This window comes from Pelodiscus sinensis, chromosome 1 (genome assembly GCF_052426305.1).
Source record: "Pelodiscus sinensis isolate ZL-2025 chromosome 1, ASM5242630v1, whole genome shotgun sequence".
In the NCBI taxonomy this organism is placed as follows: Eukaryota; Metazoa; Chordata; order Testudines; family Trionychidae; genus Pelodiscus; species Pelodiscus sinensis.
Genome location: NC_143052.1, coordinates 357,987,086 through 358,008,247, shown reverse-complemented (window position 1 = coordinate 358,008,247; position 21,162 = coordinate 357,987,086). Strand labels below are relative to the sequence as shown.

Below are 21,162 nucleotides of genomic sequence, written 5' to 3'. Positions count from 1 at the left end.
CCTTCTGATAGTCCAGCATATCTGATAATCCGGCACCCCCTGGGTCCCAAAGGTGCCGGATTATCGGAAGTTTACTGTACTTGTTCCCATAATATAAAAACAAGAGGACACCAAATGAAATTAAAGGGTAGCAGGTTTAAAACTAATAAAGAAAGTTCTTCTTCACACAACACACAGTTAACCTGTGGAACTCCTTGCCAGAGGAGGCTGTGAAGGCTAGGACTATAACAGAGTCTAAAAAAGAACTAGATAATTTCATGGAGGTTAGGTCCATAAAAGGCTATTAGCCAAAAGAATATAAATGGTGCCCCTGGCCTCTGTTTGTCAGAGGCTGGAGAAGGATGGCAGGAGACAAATTGCTTGATCATTGTCTTCGGTCCACCCCATCTGGGGCACCTGGCACTGGCCACTGTCAGCAGACAGGCTACTGGGCTAGATGGACCTTTGGTTTGACCCAGTGTGGCCATTCTTATGTTCTTATGTTCTCCATCCCATTCCTTTGGTATCCCAAGATTGTCCTGGCTTTGGCCACTGCTGTGACTGTTTCTGTGCAGTTGTTGACTATGACCCCCAGGGCTTTTCACTGAGGGCTGTTCTAAGTGGGATGGTTCCTCCGGCACAGGTCTTAGCAAATATATATTTTCTCCACTCTGAAATTTTGAGTAACCAGGCGAACGAGAGACTCTCTACAGTACTCCAGCCTCACTATCAGTGCTGTAAGAGACACACATGGGTAACAAGCGTCCCAACTCATTTTTTTCCTGATGGGGCCTATTAAAGTTTCCCAAACCACACACATTAGTGAGCATGGAGCTTCATCAACTATGGAATTCACATTAGAAAGGCTGGCTGTTCATCTATCATTTATACAAACAATGAAAATGTCGCTTTCAAGTGTGGGTGTGTCTAGACAACAGGTTTTTTTCAGAAAAACTTCTCCTGCATCTAGACTGCTGCCACATTCTTTTGAAAGTAAATCGACTGCGGAAAACCTCGTTTTACGAGGAAGAATGCCTTGTTTTGAAAGTGCTCTTTTGAAAGAAGGCACTATGTAATGCAAACTGTGCTTTTCGAAAGAGAGTATCAGGACTGCCTGGGTGCTCCCTTTCGAAAAAACAGATTGCTGGTTCAAAAGTACTGGTTGTAGTCTAGTTGCTCTTTTTCGAAGGAGGATTTTTCAGAAGTATCTTTCGAAAAAGCCTCTTTCGAAAAAGGCATGTACCCTGTGGGAATAGACCAATCTGTTTCCACCATTACACCGTTTACCAGTCGTGCATGTGTTGCCTGATACAAACATTGTCTGTCCTTACAGGTATTTATCCTGCGACCATCATCCCAGACACCAGTCACATAAGAAGTAAGGAGACCATACGATACAGGCAGGAGACATCTTTCTTCCTGATAGTTCCACCCATTCTACTCTTCTCAATGTCAGATTCCAACACAACGGACTTCACCAACCCCTCTGTCTTCATCCTGCTTGGCATTCCTGGGCTAGAACCAGTTTATGTCTGGATCTCCATCCCCTCCTGTATCATATACACCATCGCTGTTTTGGGGAACTTCACCATCCTGTTCATAGTGAAGATGGAACCAAGCCTCCATGAGCCCATGTACTATTTCCTCTGCATGCTGGCCATCACTGACCTCTTCATGTCCACCTGTCTTATGCCCAAAATGCTGAGCATCTTCTGGTTCAATTCCAGGGAGATCAATTTTCATGCCTGCTTTGCCCAGCTCTATTTCTTTCACTGCTTTTCAGTGATAGAGTCTGGGATCTTCATGGCCATGGCCTTTGATCGCTACGTGGCCATCTGCCATCCCCTGAGACATACCACCATTGTGACAAACCTCATGGTGGGCAAGATTGGCCTGGCCATATTGTTGCGTGGCACTATAATTGAACTGCCCACCGTCCTCCTGGCGAGGCAGTGGCATTACTGCAGAACCAACATCATCCCCCAGCCGTACTGTGTGCACATCGCTGTGGTGAAACTGGCCTGTGGTGACACCAGGGTAAGTAGTCACTACGGCCTCTTTTTGCTATTCTGTGTGATGGGTCTGGATGCGATTTTCATTGTTGTGTCCTACACCCAGATCCTCAGGGCCATCTTCAGCCTCCCCACAAAGGACGCCCGGCTCAAAACCTTTGGGACTTGCATCTCCCACCTCTGTTCCATTATAGTGTTTTACATCCCAGGGCTCTTCCTCTCCCTCACGTCCCAATTTGACCAGAAGATGCCTCAGTATTTCCATGCTCTCATTAACAACGTGTACTACTCAATGCCCGCCATGCTCAACCCCATCATCTATGGGCTGAGGACCAAACAGATCCGGGACAGGCTGCTCCATCCGTTTATTCATAATGGCACCTGAGTTTTCCTCGTGATGCTCTGGCTTAGATCAAGGTCTGTGTTGAGCTAGCTGGTGACATGGTGCTGTGCTCTGTTCACTTAGTCACTTACCGAGCACTCAGGAAGTCATTAAACCGTGTCCTATTCTTATTTTGTCTGTCGTGTGAATAACTGGTGATTTGATCTGAGCACAACTCAAACCAGAGGGTTCTCCACCTTTCAAACGTTGAGCAATTACATCTCGGAGTCCCTGTGCCCTCCCTGCCTATTCCCTCAAAGATGTGCCTCTCACCCACCCTTTCCTCATGGGTCCCTCTCCCTTCTCCATTGCATCCCCCATGTCGCCACCTCTGTTTTGACACTTTCCCCAGACCTCTCATTCACTCCTCTCCTCCCCTTCTTCCAGCACTCACTGGAATATCCCCACCTCTATCCTCACCAGCCGGGCTCCCTCTGTCCTAAGATTGGAACAGGAGTTTCCATAGACTGACAAGGAACCTGCTGGGAGGGTGCAGCTCTGGGCTCAGCAGGCCAGGCAGGAGTGGGGAGGGAGGCAGTGCAATTTGTCTCCAAACGACACTGGAGTGGGGCTGGCTTTGCTAGCAAGCGCCGGGTGTGGCAGAGCAGAGGTTGTGGTGTTGGTGCATCTTGTTCACTGGCCCATGTGAAGCCTTAAGTAATTTAGCTTGACTGGAATTGTCTGACAGGTTTGCAGCCTTTCAGGGGATTTTCATTACTGAGTATCGTACTGAGCCAGGTACACAGGGGTCTGTGCTCAAACATCCTTTTGCTGATCTATGACCACTTTCCACATACTTTCCACAGTCCCCTTAGAATTAGGGCTCCTCTCTGAGGCACGGTGGTGCAGGGAGGACCCACACTCCTCTAGCCCATCACCCCACCCCTTATACAGTGGTCCCCGATTCCAGGCCAACGTGGCTGTGATTGTTGGCCATCCACTGGAGCTGGAGCTGGGATGCCCAGCCCCCTTGCTTCTCCACCAAGAGTATGCACCTGAGCCCAGACGTTATTGCTGGCCTAGTCTCAATAAGGCCTTAGGGCTACTAACTGTTGTTTGCTGCTTGACTTGGGGACAGCCTGAGCCACAGACCCTGCACCGCCCACCCTGGCCGAGGGCCTGGGTCCCAGAACTGGCTGTTGGCTGCTCGGCCCTGGACACAGGCCTGAACTAGGGTTTTGCCGGTGCCCTGCCCTGACTGATGGCCTGGACTCGTATCTGCTGCTTTGCCCTGATTGCAGAACAAAGACCCCAACTGGCTGTAGCTCTGCATGGCCGGCCAGGCCATGGGCTGTGGTTGACAGGTAACTCCCTTAGGGTATGTCTACACTACAGTGCTAGTTCGAACTAACTTAGTTCGAATTAGTTAATTCGAACTAAGCTAATTCAAACTAACGCGTCTAGAACTAAAAACTAGTTTGAATTAGCGTTTTGCTAGTTCGAACTAGTAAGTCCACATTGAGTGGACTCTGAACAGGGCTTAAGGATGGCCGGAAGCAGTGCCGGCAGGGCATAAAAGGAGGACTTAGACTGATTGGACGCAGGGGGGCATTTAAGGGCGGCTGAAACCGGTTCTGGCAGGGCATCAGGTCAGCAGTTGCTTTGTGTGGCTGCTGTCTGAGGCTATCTCTGAGGCTCGTGCTTAAAGGGACCCCCCTGGACAGCCGGGTCTCAGCTTTTCCTGCTTGCTTGCCAACCTCGCCGAGGGACAGCAAAGCGTCGGTCTCTGTGCCCGTGTGTGTCGGTGCTTCCCTTCAGGGGGGGCTGCCGCAGATGGCAACATGGAGCCACAGCTCGCCCTGCACCTTCTGGTGCACTTTCTGGACTTGCTGCTGCAAGCCTGCCAGCAATGGCTCGAGGCTGCTTGGCACCACCTGGGGAACGTCAGCCCCCTGCCTCTCCGCCTGGCCGCCCTGGGGGCCGTGGAGGAGCCGTGGCAGCGCCCCGGCACCGGCGTGCCCCGCCGCGTCTGGCGTCTGGACACCAGCAGCGACTGGTGGGACCGCATCGTCCTGGAGCGCTGGGACGACCGACAGTGGACCCAGAAATTTAGGATGAGGAGGGACACCTTCCTGGAGCTCTGCGAGTGGCTCGCCCCTGCCCTGCAAAGAAGGGACACTCGCATGAGACCCGCCATCCCCCTCCAGAAGCGGGTGGCCATCGCCCTCTGGAAGCTCTCCACGCCGGACAGCTACCGATCCGTCGGGAACCAGTTCGGCGTGGGGAGATCCACCATCGGAGTGGTGCTCATGCAGGTACGGCGCTCGTTGGCCACCGAGCCGGGGGGGAGGGAGGCTGCGAGGAGGGGATGGGCCGCCCCAGGGACAAAGGGGGGGGCGGGAGGAGGCGAAAGCGCCCCGCACCAGAGGGGTCAGGCTGTCCCGGCCGTACTACACGCCGCCAGGGGGGTTGCTTCCGGGAGTGGGGCGCGGGGCACTGCCAGGACACGCACGCTCCCAGCCACCCGGGCGCCCCACTGATTGGCGCTTTGCTGTGTCTCTCTCCGCAGGTGGTCAAGGCCATCAACCGGGTGCTGCTCCGCAGGGTGGTCCGCCTCGCCGACCCGGACGCCGTCATCCGGGGATTCGGCGCCCTCGGCTTCCCCAACTGCGGGGGGGCCATCGACGGGACGCACATCCCCATCCGTGCCCCGGAACACCAGGCGTCCCGGTACGTCAACCGCAAGGGGTACTTCTCCATGATCCTGCAGGCCGTGTGTGACCACCGGGGACAGTTCACGGACATTATTGTGGGCTGGTCCGGCAAAGCACACGACGCACGGGTGTATCGCAACTCCTCCGTGTGCCAGCGGCTGCAGGCCAGGACCTTCTTCCCCGACCGCCACATCAGGGTCGGGGACGTGGACATGCCCGTGTGCCTGGGGGGGATGCCGCCTACCCACTGCAGCCCTGGCTCATGAAGCCCTACACGGGGCACCTCAATCCCTCCCGCCAGGCCTTCAATGCCAGGCTGACCAGGGCCCGCATCATAGTGGAGGGGGCCTTCGGGCGACTGAAAGCCCGCTTTCGATGCCTCCTCACCCGTCTGGACCTGGCCGAGCACAACATCCCTCCCGTGGTGGCGGCATGTTGTGTGCTCCACAATTTGTGTGAGCGGAAGGGGGAGGCTTTCCTGCCAGCCTGGATGGCTGAGGCTCACCGCATGGCTGGACACTACGGTCAGCCCCGCACCGCCGCCATCCGGGAAGCCCAGCAGGGGGCCGTCCGGATCCGGGAAGCCCTGCGGGAGAGCTTCCAGGTAGAGGAGGAGGAGGACTGACCTCTCCCTGCCTACCTACTGTCAAATAAAGACACCTATTTTTCAAACAAAAACGTCTGTTTATTTCACAGAACTGGGGTGGGGGGAGGGAGGAATGAAGGTGGGAGAAGGGAGGGGGAAACCTGGGACGAGGGAGCTGGAAGGGGAGGGGAGGGAAGGGAAGAAGGGAAAGGAAAGCTCAGGGGTGGGAGTCCGGCTGCCTCTCCCGTCTCGCCACACTGAGGGTCCGGGGGCGTTGGTGGGGAATGGTTGTGGAGGGGGGGGCAGGAGGGACAGGGGGTGTGGAGGAAGCAGGAGCGGAAGCAGGAGCGGGAGCAGGGGGAGCAGGGGGAGCAGGGGGAGCATGAGGGGGAGCAGGGGGAGGAGGAAATGGGAAGCGGTCCAGCAGGCTCTGGAGGTGGCCTCGCAGAGCACGGCCCTGCTCCTCCAGGGCCTCCAGACTCCTCCGGCGCAGCCTGAGGTCCTCTTGGACCCAGTGGTCCTGGAGACGGAGCTGTCGATCCAGGAACCGGAGGTGCCGCCTCTGGTAGTCCTCCTGGTTCCCGGCTGTCCTGCTTGCCCGGGCGCGGGCGGCTGCTGCAGGCGGGGTGGTGCGCCCTGCAGGCCCAGGTGCTGCAGCTGTGGTGCAAGAAGACCAGCGGTCAATTACCCCAGGGGCCCAGGTGTGTGAAACCCAGCTCCCCTGTGCAAGGCCAGGGCCCCTGCAGGATCCCCAGCTGGTGCTCCGTGGTGGGCAAGGCCCAGGCGCACGGTCCCGGGGCTCCCTCTCGCCCCAGCCCCCCGTACACATAAGGGGAACACGAGGATACTCACAGGTGGATGTCTCCCCGGCCTCAGATGATGCAGGCGAGCGGGTCTGTGGCGTGCCTCGGGGGTCCCGGGTCCTGGGCAGGCTGGCGGCAGGCTCCTGGCTCTCAGAGCCCTCTTCCTCCTCCTCCGTGTCCAGGAGCGGTCCCTCTGCCCCGGGGTCAATCACGTCCCGGGGGGCAGGGACGGCATGAGGCCCCAGGATGCGGTCCAGGGCATGTAAGTGGGGGCAGGACTCCGGGTCGGCCCCTGGCTGGCAGGCCCGGGAGTAGGACTGCCGCAGGTCTTTGACCTTGCAGCGGACCTGCTCCCGGCTGCGCTGGTGGCCCCTGGCGGCCAGGCTGGCAGCCATGCGGCTGTAGACGGCCGCGTTCCTGTGGCTAGTGTGGAGATCGTGGACATTGGAGGCTTCCCCCCAAACCTCGATGAGGTCCACGATCTCCGCACTTGACCAGGCGGGCGCCCGCCTTTTGTGCCCCCAGGCAGGCTCCTGGGAGCCGCCAGGCTGGTCCTGGGGAGCAGTGGAGGGCTGGGAGCCCTCGGGTGGCTGGCTCATCCTGTGGCAGGTGCAGGCTGTGCAGGCACGGGTGCTTGCAGCCTTGCAACTGGCACAAAGTGAGTAGCCAGCCCGTGGCCCTTTAAGGGCTCCGGGGCCGGGAGGGGGGCAATAGAGTTTCCCTGGTGTTGGCCAGAGTGGCCACCAGGGAAACCTGGGAAGCCTTAGCCTCCCACTAGTTCGAATTAAGGGTCTACACAGCCCTTAATTCGAACTAGCTAGTTCGAACTAGGCGTTAGTCCTCGTAAAATGAGGTTTACCTAGTTCGAACTAAGCGCTCCGTTAGTTCGAATTAAGTTCGAACTAACGGAGCGCTAGTGTAGCGCCTAGGAAAGTTAGCTCGAACTAACGTCCGTTAGTTCGAACTAACTTTTCAGTGTAGACATACCCTTACTGGGGTGATGGCCAGAGGTGTACCAAGTTGGGGCGGCCTCCCTCTGACCCAGAGTGGGAAGGACCCCTATGAATCCACTGCCAGGAGCCGTAAGGGGGTGCTGGTGTTAGAAATGTGAAAATGAAAGATCTGATGGGAAAGTGGGAAGGACAAAGGTGTTTCACGCTTTCATCGAATATTGGCTCTTTTTCCTCAGAAGCATTTCTTAAACATACACAAACATGCCGTCACACAGGCTGTGTCTAGACTACATGTAGATTAGGATTATAAGCAAAGGCAAATGAAGCTGTTTGTCGGCTCAGCGCAGCAGCCATGTAAATGTAAATGAAGCCGCGATCATTTAAATCACGGCTTCATTTGCCTTTGCCAAAAGAACAAATCTACATGGCTCCGTTGACAGAGCCATGTAGTTTAGACATATCCACAGTGTCTGTGGGGCAAAAAGGTGACAGCTGTCCATGAGAGGGCCTCTCTGGCTGATGCATTGGGAAAATGAAAAAAAATCTGTGGTGAATAAGAAAGAGGGATTTAAACTTAGTTGGAAGCCAGGCTCTGTTTTACTCCCTACCTCTAATCCTTTTAATTGTCCTGATCAACTTAGAATCAGAGAATCCCTGTGCTAGCTGAGACCTCATGAATCATCAAGTCCAACCCCCAGCCGAAAGCAGAACCGACCCCAATTAACTCATCCCAGCCAGGGCTCTGTCAATCCTAGACTTAAACACCTCTAGGGAAGGAGATTCCAGCCCCTCTCTAGGGAACCCATTCCAGTGCTTCCCCACCCGCCTAGGGAAATAGTTTTTCCTAATATCCAACCTTGACCTCCCCCACTGCAACTTGAGCCCATTGCTCCTTGTTCTGCATCCGTCACTACTGAGAACAGCCTCTCTCCAGCCTCTTTGGAACCTCCCTTCAGGAAGTTGAAGGCTGCTCTCAAAACCCCCCTCACTCTTCTCTTCCGCAGACTTAATAAACCCAAATCCCTCAGTCTCTCCTTGTAGGTCACCAGTCTCTTTGATGTCTGCCCAGCCCTCCTAAGTATTTACTTGTTAGCAGATCTCCTGTGGGGCCCTCAGCATTAGCCCTAGTTTTTTTTAACTGATCAACTATAATTTTAAAATAAAGACAAATACACAGAGCAGCCAATTCCCTTCGGACACAGCATAGACTCTGAATCGTCTCATCTCCCACTGGGAAGGTCCCTCAATTAGTGTTTACTGCTACACCTAGATAAAGAGCCCAGAGGCAGACATGGGACAGAGTCGCTGTCCTGAGAGTCTCCAGCTGCCAGACAGTTTACATCCAGGTGCCACATCACCTGTAGATGCTGTGTGTAGCCCAGAGTTATGTGACAATCCCTGCGTTGTTTCTCAGCCTGGGGTGTTTCTCTGGATAGTGCAGTGAGAAATGTGTGGGACGCGGATGCCTGAAGGGGATTCCCAGAGAAGACATTTCCATCCCAGGATTCACAGGTACCATCCACTGCTGAGGAGCTCTCCTGCTTGAGACCCTAGTACATCATGGGTCGGATGGGAGAGGGAGTCAGTCTCTGGTCCTTTTTTGCACTGCACAGACCTTCAGCCTCCTAGGTCCCTCACTGTAGGGGATGGATTTTCTCGATTACCAAAGTTAAACGGGCCACACTTTGTTCTGTATCTGCACCCTCGCTGATACCTCCAGCTCTGGGGTTGCTGCATTTCATAAGCACAGAGGATCCGTCAGGACGAAAGGGGGCAGCTGATGTACAATACAAAGCAAAAGTCTGAAGCTGTGGTCCAGGGATAGTTCAGGCTCCATGCTGGCAAAACACTCCTTAGTGGAAGAGCTGAATAATGACCTCAGGAGCAACAGACAGAATCATAGAATACTAGGACTGGAAGGGACCTCGAGAGGTCATCAAGTCCATTTCCCTGCCCTCATGGCAAGACTTAGTACTGTCTGGACCATCCCTGATAGATATTTGTCTAACTTACTCTTAGATATCTCCAGTGATGGAGATTCCACACAATTTATTACAGTGTTTAAACCACCCTGACAGGAACTTTTCCCTAATGTCCAACCTAAACCTCCCTTGCTGCAGTTTAAGCCCATTGCTTCTTGTTCTATCCTCAGAGGCCAAGATGAACAAGTTTTCTCCCTCCTCCTTATGACACCCTTTTAGATACCTGAAAACGGCTGTCATGTCCCCTCTCAGTCTTCTCTTTTCTAAACTAAACAAACCCAATTCTTTCAGCCTTTCCTCATAGTTCATGTTCTCTAGGCCTTTCATCATTCTTGTTGCTCTTCTCTGGACTTTCTCCAGTTTCCCCACATCTCTCTTGAAATGTGGTGCTCACAACACACCTGTTAATGCATCCTAGAATCATGTTTGCTTTTTTTCGTAAAAGCGTCACACTGTTGACTCATATTTAGCTTGTGGTCCACTATAACCCCTAGATCCCTTTGTGTTGTGCTCCTTTCCTGACAGTCACTTCCCATTCTGTATGTGTGAAACTGATTATTCCTGCCTAAGTGGAGCACTTTGCATTTGTCTTTATTAAATCTCATCCTGTTTACCTCTGACCATTTCTCCAATTTGTCCAGATCTTTTTTGAATTATGATCCTATCCTCCAAAATTTCTTTCTCCTCACTGAGCAATGGGCCTACCCTGTCCTTGGTCTTCCTCTTGCTTCTAATATATGTATAGAATGTCTTCTTGTTTCCCTTTATGCCTGTAGCTAGTCTGAGCTCATTTTGTGCCTTTGCCTTTCTAATCTTGCCCTTGCATTGCTGTATTCTTTGCCTACATTCGTCCTTTGTAATTTGTAATTTGTCCTAGGACAAATGGAACTAGGTAAAATGAATGGATGAAGTTCCTGAATTCTCTCACTGTCCAGCATGTTCTCCAGCTTCCAATCATTGGGTGGCTCTTTTCTGCACATGCTCTAATTATTCAGCATCTTTTTTCTTAAATGTGGACTCCAGGGCTGGACACAGAGAGTTCTGCCAGTGCCAAGGGCAGAGATAAAATCCTTCCCATGTCCCAACTCACCACTGCCCTGTGTGTGCCTCTAAGGGTCATAAGACCCCCTTTGGCCATAGTATTGCAGTGGGATTTCCTCTTTTCTTCTTCATGTGCTCAATAGTCTCCTTTTCGTGGCCCCTCCCCTTTCAAATCATCGTTCTATTCCTAAGATGTTTTTCACATCTCCCGTTCATTTTAATTACTCCCAATGTGGATTGCTTGCTATTTTCCCATATTCCCCACTTCATCGTGTACTGCTCCCTCCACCCTATTAAATCGTTACATGTTCCCCTAGTCCGTGGGCTGGGCCTGCATTCTCTGCCACAAGAGGATCACTTTGCATCTCACTTTGTTAAAACTTTTTGTATTCATGGGCCCTGCTCACCGAGTGCTTCAAACCATCATTATGGGAGCCCAAGGCTCCTCCTTGAAACCCCTCAACCAAACATTTCTCTGCAGGGATTTTCTATTTGCTTCTAGATCTTTGGTGACATTGTGAATGGCTTTGGAAATAGACAGGATCCTGGCAAATCCAACTGAAAAAAATTTCCTCTCTCCATGTTGGGATGGGGTAAATCTTTTCTGAGATTTCTTTTGTTCTTAATATGCTAAATAGCCTCCTTTCTGTCATCCTTCGCTCTGATAGTCATGGCCATTTCCATGCTCATTTTAAAATCTCTCATTCATGTTCCAAACTTCCATTTTGTATTATTTGTTTTGCCTCGGTGTTATCTATTGCTCCCTCCAACTCAATTCCTTGCTTCCATTTTTCACTCTGCTGAGTCTTTAGCTCACATTTTTCACCAGCAATCACTGCAGAATTATGGCTTTTAGCCTTTATTATCTATAGATATTCCTGGTTGGGATGTTTCCCTCTTTTTTTTTTCATTTCAGTGCAATCATGTCAACATTTTATCAACTTCTCCTGTACCATGTCCCCTTGTTTGTCTCCTCCCTAAACTAAACTGTCTCTGACTTTTTAGTTTGTCCATCTAGGGCAGCCTACTGCATTCTTGTAGCCTGTCACAGAAGCCCCCTTTACATCAGCCGTGTCCTTTCCAGAGACTGGGTCATAATAACTGAGCATATGTCCTGAGCAAGTTCTTTTCCATTCCACTCCTTTGGCATCCTAAGATTGTCCTGGCTTGGGCCACGACTGTGATTTGAGCAGGGGTTTCTGTGCAGTTGCTGGCTGTGACCTCCAGGACTTTTCACCGAGGGCTGTTCTAACTGGGATGGCTCCCTCTGGCCCAGGTTTTGACAAAGGTTGCAGGGTTTCCCCACTCTCAAATTGGGGACTCCCGACAGCACAGAATCTCAATCCTGACTTTCAGTGCATTGAGGAACAGGAATGGGTAACAAGGACCCCAACTCAATTTGTCCTGCTGGTGCCTATTAAAGTTTCCCAGATCACGGCACATTAGTGAGCATGGAGCTCCATCAAATATGGAATTCACATTAGAAAGGCCGGTTGTTCATCAATCCAAATACGGAAAATGTTACATTTCTGTGTGTGAACAGACCAATCTGTTCCAACTACAACAGCCTTTACCAATCGTGTATGTGTTGTCTGATATGAACTTTATGTCTCCTTCCAGGCATTTGTCCTGAGACCATCATCCTAGTCCTGGAGTACAGAACAGGAAGTCAGCAGAACCTACAGTGCATACAGGAGACATTTTTCTTCCTCAGTTCAAACCATTCAAATTCATTGCATGTCAGAGTCCAACAACACCAATTTCACCAACCCCTCCATCTTTATCCTGCTGGGCATTCCGGGTCTGGAAATGGCCCATGTGTGGATCTCCATCCCCTTCTGCACCATGTACGTCATAGCCCTCTTGGGGAACTTCACCGTCATGTTCATCATCAAGAAGGAGCCGAGCCTCCATGTGCCCATGTACTATTTCCTCTGCATGCTGGCTGTCACCGACCTGGTCTTGTCCACGTCCATCCTGCCCAAAATGCTGAGTATTTTCTGGTTCAATTCCAGAGAGATTGATTTCAGTGCCTGCTTCACCCAGCTCTTATTCTTTCACTGTTTTTTAGTGATGGAGTCTGGGATCTTCGTGGCCATGGCGTTGGATCGCTACGTGGCCATCTGCCATCCCCTGAGACATTCCACCATCCTGACAAACCCTGTGGTGGGCAAGGTCTGCCTGGCTGTGTTGCTGCGCAGTAGCTTGGTCACACTGCCCATGGTCCTCTTGGCAACTCAGTGGTCATACTGCAGGACTAATATCATCCCCCAGCCTTATTGCGCACACATGCCGGTGGTGGGGCTGGCCTGTGGTGACACTAGAGCCAGTAGTTATTACGGCCTCTTTGTGCTCTTCTGTGTGATGGGTCTGGATATGATGTTCATTGCTGTGTCCTACACCCAGATCCTCAGGGCCATCTTCAGACTCCCCACCAAGGACGCCCGCCTCAAGACATTCAGGACCTGCAGCTCCCACCTCTGTTCCATTTTAGTGTTTTACATACCAGGTCTCTTCTTCTCCCTCACATCTCGATATACCCAGAATGGGCCTCACCATTTCCATGCTCTCATCAACCACATGTACTACTTGATGCCCCCCATGCTCGACCCCATCATCTATGGGGTGAGGACCAAGCAGATACGGGATAGGCTGCTGCGTCTCTTTATTCATAAGGGTGCCTCCCTGCCTATTCCCTCAAAGAAAAGCCTCTTGCCCAATCTTTTCCCCCATGGTCCCGCTGCATCCTTCAAGTCTCCACCTCTCTTCTGACACTTCCCCAAAGCTTCAGGTCTCACTCACAACAGAAGTTGTGACTTAGGTGCATTTGGTTCACTGGTCCAAATGACGGCTGCAGTATTCTGGATTGAGTGGGATTGTCTGACTGGTTTGCAGCCTGTGGGAGAAAAATCAAATAACTCCAATTGTGTCTAAAGGGGGGACTGTGCAGGAAATCAAAACTCTCTAAAAGAAAACTGCTGTAAGGGTTAAAAAGTTTTCCAGGCCTCTCTCCCTGTAACAGAGCGAAATCAAATTAACTCTAATCAAGACCCTTACAATGCCTATCTCAAGTTCATGGAGACTCCTAGTCTGTCACAAGTTGTCATGTAAACCCTTATCTTTGTCACAGTTTGCCTTGTAGACTGCTCACTCAGGTTCTGATGTGGCTTTGTTTTGTAAAACTTACTTCTAGCACTCCTGGTGTGAACAGAAACATCTCAGAGTACTTCTGCTGAGACTTTGATATGTTAAAGAAAAACAATCAACAACTGAACTGTCTGAACATACTGTATAAAGGATCCCTGAATCTGTCTGTCAGGGCTGCTTTCACTCTTGGAAGTGACAGCCTGCATGCATGCATCATAAAGTTTTTCCTTCTAGGTTTCTCTCCTGCCTCACTGATTTGACCTCCGGCCTTGGACCCTTCTGGGGGCTCTGTACCCCAGGGGAACGAGATTCCCCCCACAGCCTTTCAGTGGGTTTTCATTTCTAATAATTGTACTGGGCCTGGTACACAGGGGTCTGCACTCAGACATCCCATTGCTGATGTATGTTCCCTTGCTACCCTCTCATGATCAAATTTGAACTTTGCACCCACCTCTGCCTCACTGGTTTGATTGTTTGTTGTTGTCTTTTTCAAATATCCTGTGTCCAGCCACAAATGCATTTCTGGGGAATCATAGAATCATAGAATACTAGGACTGGAAGAACCTCGAGAGTCATCGAGTCCAGTCCCCTGACCTCATGACAGGACCATCCCTGATAGACATTTATATAACCTACTCTTAAATATCTCCAGAGATGGAGATTCCACAACCTCCCTGGGCAATTTATTCCAGTGTTTGACCACCCTGACAGGTAGGAACTTTTTCCTAATGTCCATCCTAAACCTCCCTTGCTGCAGTTTAAGCCCATTGCTTCTTGTTCTATCCTCAGAGGCCAAGATGAAAAAGTTTTCTCCCTCCTCCTTAGAGACCCTTTTAGATACCTGAAAACTGCAATCAAGTCCCCCCCTCAATCTTCTCTTTTTTAAACTAAACAAACCCAATTCCTTCAGCCTTCCCTCATAGGTCATGTTCTCTAGACCTTTAATCATTCCCGTTGCTCTTCTCTGGACCCTCGCCAGTTTTTCCACATCTTTCTTGAAATGCGATGCCCAGAACTGAATGCAAAACTCCAATTGAGGCCTAACCAGCGCAGAGTAGAGTAGAAGAATGACTTCCTGTGTCTTGCTCACAACACCTGTTAATGCATCCCAGAATCATGTTTGCTTTCTTTGCAACAGCATCACACTGCTGACTCATATTTAACTTGTGGTCCACTATAACCCCTAGATCCCTTTCTGCCATGCTCCTTCCTAGACAGTCGCTTCCCATTCTGTATGTGTGAAATGATTGTTCCTTCCCAAGTGGAGCACTTTGCATTTGTATTTATTAAACTTCATCCTATTTATCTCAGACCATTTCTCCAATTTGTCCAGGTCATTTTGAATTATGACCCTATCCTCCAGATTAGTCGCAACCTCTCCAAGCTTGGTATCGTCTGCAAACTTAATAAGGATACTTTCTATGCCAATACCTAAATCATTGATTAAAATATTTAGCAGAGCCGGTCCCAAAACAGACCCCTGCAGAACCCCACTTGTTATACCTTTCCAGCAGGATTGTGAACCATTAATAACTACTCTCTGAGTACGGTTATCCAGCCAGTTATGCACCCACTTTATAGTAGCCCCATCTTAGTTCTATTTATCTAGTTTATTGATAAGAATATCATGCAAGACCATACCAAACACCTTACTAAAGTCTAGGTATACCACATCCACCGCTTCTCCCTTATCCTCAAGACTCGATATCCTATTAAAGAAAGCTATCAGATTGGTTTGACATGATTGGTTCTTTACAAATCCATGCTGGCTGTTCCCTATCACCTTGCCACTTTCCAAGTGTTTACAGATGATTTCCTTAATTACTTGCTCCAGTGTCTTCCCTGGCACAGAAGTTAAACTAACTGGTCTGTAGTTTCCAGGGTTGTTTTTATTTCCCTTTTTAGAGATGGACACTATATTTCCCTTTTCCAGTCCTCTGAAATCTCTCCTGTCTGCCATGATTTTCCAAAGATGATAGCTAGGGGCTCAGATACCTCCTCTATCAGCTCCTTGAGTATTCTAGGATGCATTTCGTGTATTGCTTGGGATGTGGCTGTTGCAGATGAGGTCTTTGATATCCAGGGTGGTGACCTGAAGCCCTTCCTGGGTATGTTGCTTTTACCTAAAATCGCTGGCAGAAGTTTTCCAGGCTGGTGTCTAAAGCATCTAAAATGGCTGCCTTTCAGACCCTGTAATCTCATGCCTTGGCGATTGGTGCAGTTAAAGTAATTAGGATTCACTGATGTGTTGTCCCGACAGGTCTCCTGCTCCGTCAATGGTGATAACCATTTGTCTGTGTGTGTATGTGTGTGTGCTCCTCTGCGTGTCCTCTTGGCTTGCACAAATAGCTAATAGAGCAGACTCTGTGAGAGCCCCTGAAGACCACAAAACCAGGGAAGGATTGAAGGTGCTCCACCAGATTTATTTTCAAACAAAGTACAATAATAATTGTCAGCGGATTCTATTGAACTACTATGTATATTTACCCACTGAAAACGGACTTAGCTCAGACAGTGCTAGGAATGCAATATTGCCCTCTTAGCTTGACAAAGACAACTCTTTGGAATACGCTTTTATACACAGGCATCAACAAGTTACCCATCGCTCCTGACGTATTGAGTTGGCATCGTCTGATTTTACCTAGATATACCCATTACCTTGTACATGGGGGTTCAACCACTATCTAACTTGCCATCAGTTTACACCGTCTGTGTGTTCTTGTTTTCTGTGTTTGCATATATATGTGTTGGGGGTATTGGTACCAAGATGTTTCTTAGCGAGGTGTTCTGTTACAACCTCCCTGGAATGTGGTCACAGCCTGCGCCTAGGGCCTCTTATGTCTGAGTGTTTATATAATACCAGCCCTGTTCTTGCCCATTTTTGTGAGTGGGTGTCAGCCGATGGTCAGGGCAGTGCATGTGTGTGTGTTACACCCGAGTCTTCAACTGCTGAGACACAAGGCCCTGTCTCAGTGGGCAGTCTAGGTGAGACTGACGGGTGCCCCAAGAAGTTTACAGGGAGAGCTTATTATACCTTATATTTTGACTGCTAGGATACACGATCCCTTCGCAGCGGGCAGCCTGGGGAGGCTGAGAGATGCCCCAACGGATCTGTTCCCTGGAAGCGACACGATCCAATGCTCAAGCTATCCTTATAACTGTCCCTTATGACCAGCTGGAGTTCTTTTTAAAATTGTGCTTGGTTCTGTTACAGCAACTGAAGGAGTCAGGTCACAGCTTAAACAGTTATTTTATTGTTACAGGGTAAACTTACCTGTTAAATGCTAATACTGTGTTACAGATAACACAGCCACTACAAAGGACAGGACAGAAATTACACTAAGAAGTCACTTACAGGTACCATGAAACCCTTTTGGTTCACTGAGCTCTTATTAAATGCATGCAAAATAGACACCTAGCAGGTATATATTCTCATCCCTGCGTTCCAGTCTTTGCGTGGCCAGCGTCTTTCTCTCAATCCCTCGGGAAAAAGTAGGGTGAGGTTTGGCGTCCCACGGACCTCGGGAGACAATCAATACCTGCCAGCAGGTGTAGATGATTGGAGCTCAAATGGGGTAGGCTACTAAACCCCTGTTTATACCTCTTGGGTCACGTAGGCTTCTTCCTGGTCTCAAGTGGCCAATTAGGAAAAATGGCTTTGAACGCCAAGTTTCTCACAAAGGGTGCAAATCATAGTTCACACCTGGCAAAATGCAGACAATGGGCACCTCTGGTATGTGATGGGCGAAGATTCCTCTCCTGGGACAGTGCAGGCATGTCAGTTACTGGTACTAGCCACCAGGGCGACGGGAGGCCTCGGGTCGTCAGCTGGCCCATTTACTGTCTAGTTTCTGTTTATGGTAGAGTCAGGGACAAGCAGCACACCTGCGTTCCCAGGGCATCAAAGGCTGACTGCCTTTCTCTTGCTCTCTGGGGGGGAGGAGACAAGGTGATGTTCATGTCTGGCTACAAAGGGGACCTGCCCCTTGCTCACAGCTTCACTTTGCTTTAGATCACGGGTGGCCAACCTATGTAACAAAGAGAGACAAAATGGCAGAAAAAATGTGAAGAGCCGCATCAGAAAAAAAAGTGCTCCCCCCGAACAGAATTGCCAAACAAAAAAAATTTAAAAAAATTTAAAGGAGGCCGCCCCTTTAAGAAGGCCACCATCTTGGGTGCCATTTTTGAAACCCGCAGCTCTGACCTGGTAAGCACAGGGAAGCCCGGGGCAGGGAGTTGCTGGCGCAGGGTGTGGGACGTTGGGTGTGCAGGAGTTGCTTCGCAAGCTGCACTTGTGGGTGGCAAGAGCCACGTGCGGCTCGTGAGCCACAGGTTGGCCAAAGCTGCTTTATATTAACACAGTCTGAAAATTGCTGTTGAGGCCTCAGGCCCCTGAGCAGGCTAATGTTTCATGCCCTCCTCTTACTACAATTTGGAGCCATGCATAGACCATATGATGTGCTCCCATGAGGTAAGGGATCAAGAGGGTTACTGAGTGATACACTCCTCCACCCCATCTACTGCTGTGTCCCACTTGAAAGATTAAAAAAAGGCTTTAGTGTCATCAAGAAGTCTTATCTTGGAAAGCCGTATGGATAACGGGGAAGGAGTGGCTTCACATCTCCCCTGGGAGGTGGCCTGCTTGGACCACAGCTCCATATCTTCAACTAGGCACACTTACTGTCCTGTGTGCACAGGACCCGTTATTATAAGGGTTGGTACACTGCCCACGTTCTTCACCAAGTGTTGTGGATTCGAGCCTGTCCTTCCCCCTCTGCATAAGTGGGAGCCCACGCCAGTTCACTACACGGCTGGGAGTCACCTAGGGTACGTCTAAACTACATGCTTCCGTCAACGGAGGCATGTAGATTAGCCAGATCGGCAGAGGGAAATGAAGCCGCGATTAAAATAATCGCGGCTTCATTTAAATTTAAATGGCTGCCCCGCTCTGCCGATCAGCTGTTTGTCGGCAGATCGGGGCAGTCTGGACGCGACGCGCCGGCAAAGAAGCCTTTCTTGATCGGCACAGGTAAACCTGGTTTCACGAGGCATACCTGTGCCGATCAAGAAAGGCTTCTTTGTTGGCGTGTCGCGTCCAGACTGCCCCGATCTGCCGACAAACAGCTGATCGGCAGAGCGGGGCAGCCATTTAAATTTAAATGAAGCCGCGATTATTTTAATCGCGGCTTCATTTCCCTCTGCCGATCTGGCTAATCTACATGCCTCCGTCGACGGAGGCATGTAGTTTAGACGTACCCCTACAGTTAGGGAATTAGGCCCAGTGCATGGTTTTATTACTCATTATTGTCAGGAGACAAGTATGGATTGAAGCAGAATCTAGTGCTTTTTCAAAAATGTATCAGGTATCAGTCCGGAAAGTAGCATAGTTGTGCAAAACCAGAAATGGAATTGTGGTTCAAAACAGGATATCTGAAAAATAAAACAACAGTTCCTCAACCCAATGATGCAGAGATGTGTGAAAAGTTCAAATTCAAAGATGAGAGGGCATGAAGGGAACATCGATCAGCGTTGTAACGTTTGAGTGCAGACCTCTGTGTCCAAGGAACAGTACGATTATTGATAATGAAAATCCACTGAAAGTCTGCAAACCAGTAAGACAATTACATTAGGGTTAAACTTCATTAGCCTTCACAGGGATCAGCGAACAATACGCACAAACCAACAATCTCTGTTTTGCCAATTGCAGTGATCATGGATGCAGCCAGCTCCTCTTCCACACCATTTGAAGCCAAATTTGCATGATTTTACCCCCCACTCTTGTTTGTCCTGCTGGCTCCAGAGCTGTATCCTAACGACAGTCTCCGTGACAGTTTGTAGCAGCTCCTGGTCCAACCCTGGTTCAGAGAGAGCCCGGCTGGTGAGGACAGAGGTCAGGATGTTCCCGCGAGGGATAGAAGGAGAGGGGAGGAGTGAGCAAAAGTCCTGGGGCTTTGATGGAAGTGTCAGAACAGAGGTGGAGACCTGGGGGATACAAAGGAAGAACGGAATGTGCCCGATGGGATTAAAGTGGTGTAGGCGCCAGGGTTTGAGGGACTAGTGAGGGAAGCAGGGAGACAATTACAAGTAATTAGACACTTGGAAACCTGAAGTGTTAACGAGTTCCACCCAGAGCAATAGCCCAGTTATTCTCGTTGACAGAGCACAGTAAGATCGGGACAGGATTGCATGACTCTCTGACTGACCCACTCAGTGAACAGGGCCAAACACCATCTCCCCAGCCAGCTCTGCACAAACCATGGTCTGCGAGCCAGAGCACTTAGGCACCTTTGTGGGCAAAGAAATGCAGAATCCGGTTCCGGATCTGTTTGGTCATCACACCATAGATGATGGGGTTTAGCATGGGGGGCATCACGTAGTACATGATGGCAATTAGAACTTGGACAGGGGGAGGCTTCTTCTCCTCAAATCGTCCTGAGAGGGAGAAGTAGAGAGTTGGGATGTGAAACACTAAAATGGAACAGAGGTGGGAGCTGCAGGTCTCAAAAGTTTTGAGCCGGGCGTCCTTTGTGGGGAGACTGAAGATGGCCCTGAGGATCTGAATATAGGACACAAGAATAAAAATCAAATCCAGACCCTTCAGACAGAGTAGCACAAATAAGCCGTAGTGACTACTGGCTCGGGTGTCACCACATGCTAGTCCCACCACTGGCAAGTGCACACAGTACGGCTGGGGGACTATGTTAGTTCTGCAGTATGACCACTGCCTCGCCAGGAGGACAAAGGGCAATGTGATCAAGGCCCCACGCAGCACCATGGCCAGGGCAATTTTGGTTACTGTAGCATTTGTCAAGATGGTGGAATGTCTCAGGGGATGGCAGATGGCCACGTAGCGATCCATCGCCATGGCCACGAGGATCCCAGACTCGATTGCTATGAAGCAGTGAATGAAGAACATCTGGGTGAGACAGGCATTGAAATCGATCTCTCTGGCATTGAACCAGAAGATGCTCATTGCTTTGGGCATGATGGATGTGGAGAGACCCAGGTCGGTGACGCAGAGCATGCAGAGGAAATAGTACATGGGCTCATGGAGCTTTGACTCCGTCTTCACAATGAACAGGTTGGTGAAGTTCCCCAAGAGGGTTATAATGTACATGGTGCAGAAGGGGATGGCGATCCAGACATGAGCTGTCTCTAGGCCCGGAATGCCCTGCAGGATGAAGGTGGAGGGGTTGGTGACCTTGGTTGAGTTGAAATCTGACATGGGACAGAGGAGAATGGGTTGAACTGTGAGTTAGAGCAATGCCTCCTGTGTGCACTCTATGTTCTCCAGACTTCCTGTTGCTCTTGGCCTAGGATGAGGGTTGTCGGAGAAATCCTGAAAGGAGAGACAATGTTCATATCAGACAACACAGCTGGTGTCATGGTAAGATCAGATTGGTCTCTTCACACACTGAAATGTGACAGTTTCACTGTTCAGATAAATGATTGATGAACAGCTGGATTTTCTAATGTGAATTCCATATTTAATAGAGCTCTCTGGTCAATAATGTTTCATCACCTTGGAAACTCTAATAGTCACCAGCTGGAAAGAGGGTGTTGGGGCCCTTGTTACCCACCTTTGGTTCTTAATACCTGGAACGTTAGGCTAGATATTCCATG

At 50.2% G+C, this 21,162-nt stretch overlaps 3 protein-coding genes across 3 annotated transcripts; 2 read left to right on the top strand and 1 right to left on the bottom strand.

Annotated features, from left to right (window-relative positions):
* Nucleotides 1-1,318: 1,318 nt before the first annotated feature.
* On the top strand, nucleotides 1,319-2,376 carry LOC142818699 (olfactory receptor 52K2-like). Its single transcript, XM_075900144.2, has one exon. It carries the CDS (start codon nucleotides 1,429-1,431, stop codon nucleotides 2,374-2,376), a length of 948 nt encoding a protein of 315 aa, XP_075756259.2. The 5' UTR covers nucleotides 1,319-1,428.
* A 9,753-nt stretch (nucleotides 2,377-12,129) lies between these two features.
* Nucleotides 12,130-13,164, top strand: LOC142818688 (olfactory receptor 52E4-like). The gene has a single exon (XM_075900042.2). The coding sequence runs from the start codon at nucleotides 12,130-12,132 to the stop codon at nucleotides 13,162-13,164; it is 1,035 nt and encodes a 344-aa protein (XP_075756157.2).
* Nucleotides 13,165-19,816: 6,652 nt separating this feature from the next.
* LOC142818650 (olfactory receptor 52E2-like) lies at nucleotides 19,817-20,764 on the bottom strand. The gene is made up of 2 exons (XM_089774126.1): nucleotides 20,377-20,764; nucleotides 19,817-20,007 (listed from the first exon to the last, which is right to left on the bottom strand). The coding sequence occupies exons 1-2, from the start codon at nucleotides 20,762-20,764 to the stop codon at nucleotides 19,817-19,819; spliced, it is 579 nt and encodes a 192-aa protein (XP_089630252.1).
* Nucleotides 20,765-21,162: the final 398 nt, after the last annotated feature.

Bases quoted from the DNA above. Each gene is read 5' to 3' on its own strand.
- LOC142818688 (XM_075900042.2), top strand. From the start codon at position 12,130: ATGTCAGAGTCCAACAACACCAATTTCACCAACCCCTCCATCTTTATC.
- LOC142818699 (XM_075900144.2), top strand. From the start codon at position 1,429: ATGTCAGATTCCAACACAACGGACTTCACCAACCCCTCTGTCTTCATC.
- LOC142818650 (XM_089774126.1), bottom strand. From the start codon at position 20,764: ATGTCAGATTTCAACTCAACCAAGGTCACCAACCCCTCCACCTTCATC. The intron at 20,008-20,376 runs GCCATCCCCTGA...GTTCCATTTTAG, and splicing joins GGATCGCTACGTGGCCATCT to TGTTTCACATCCCAACTCTC.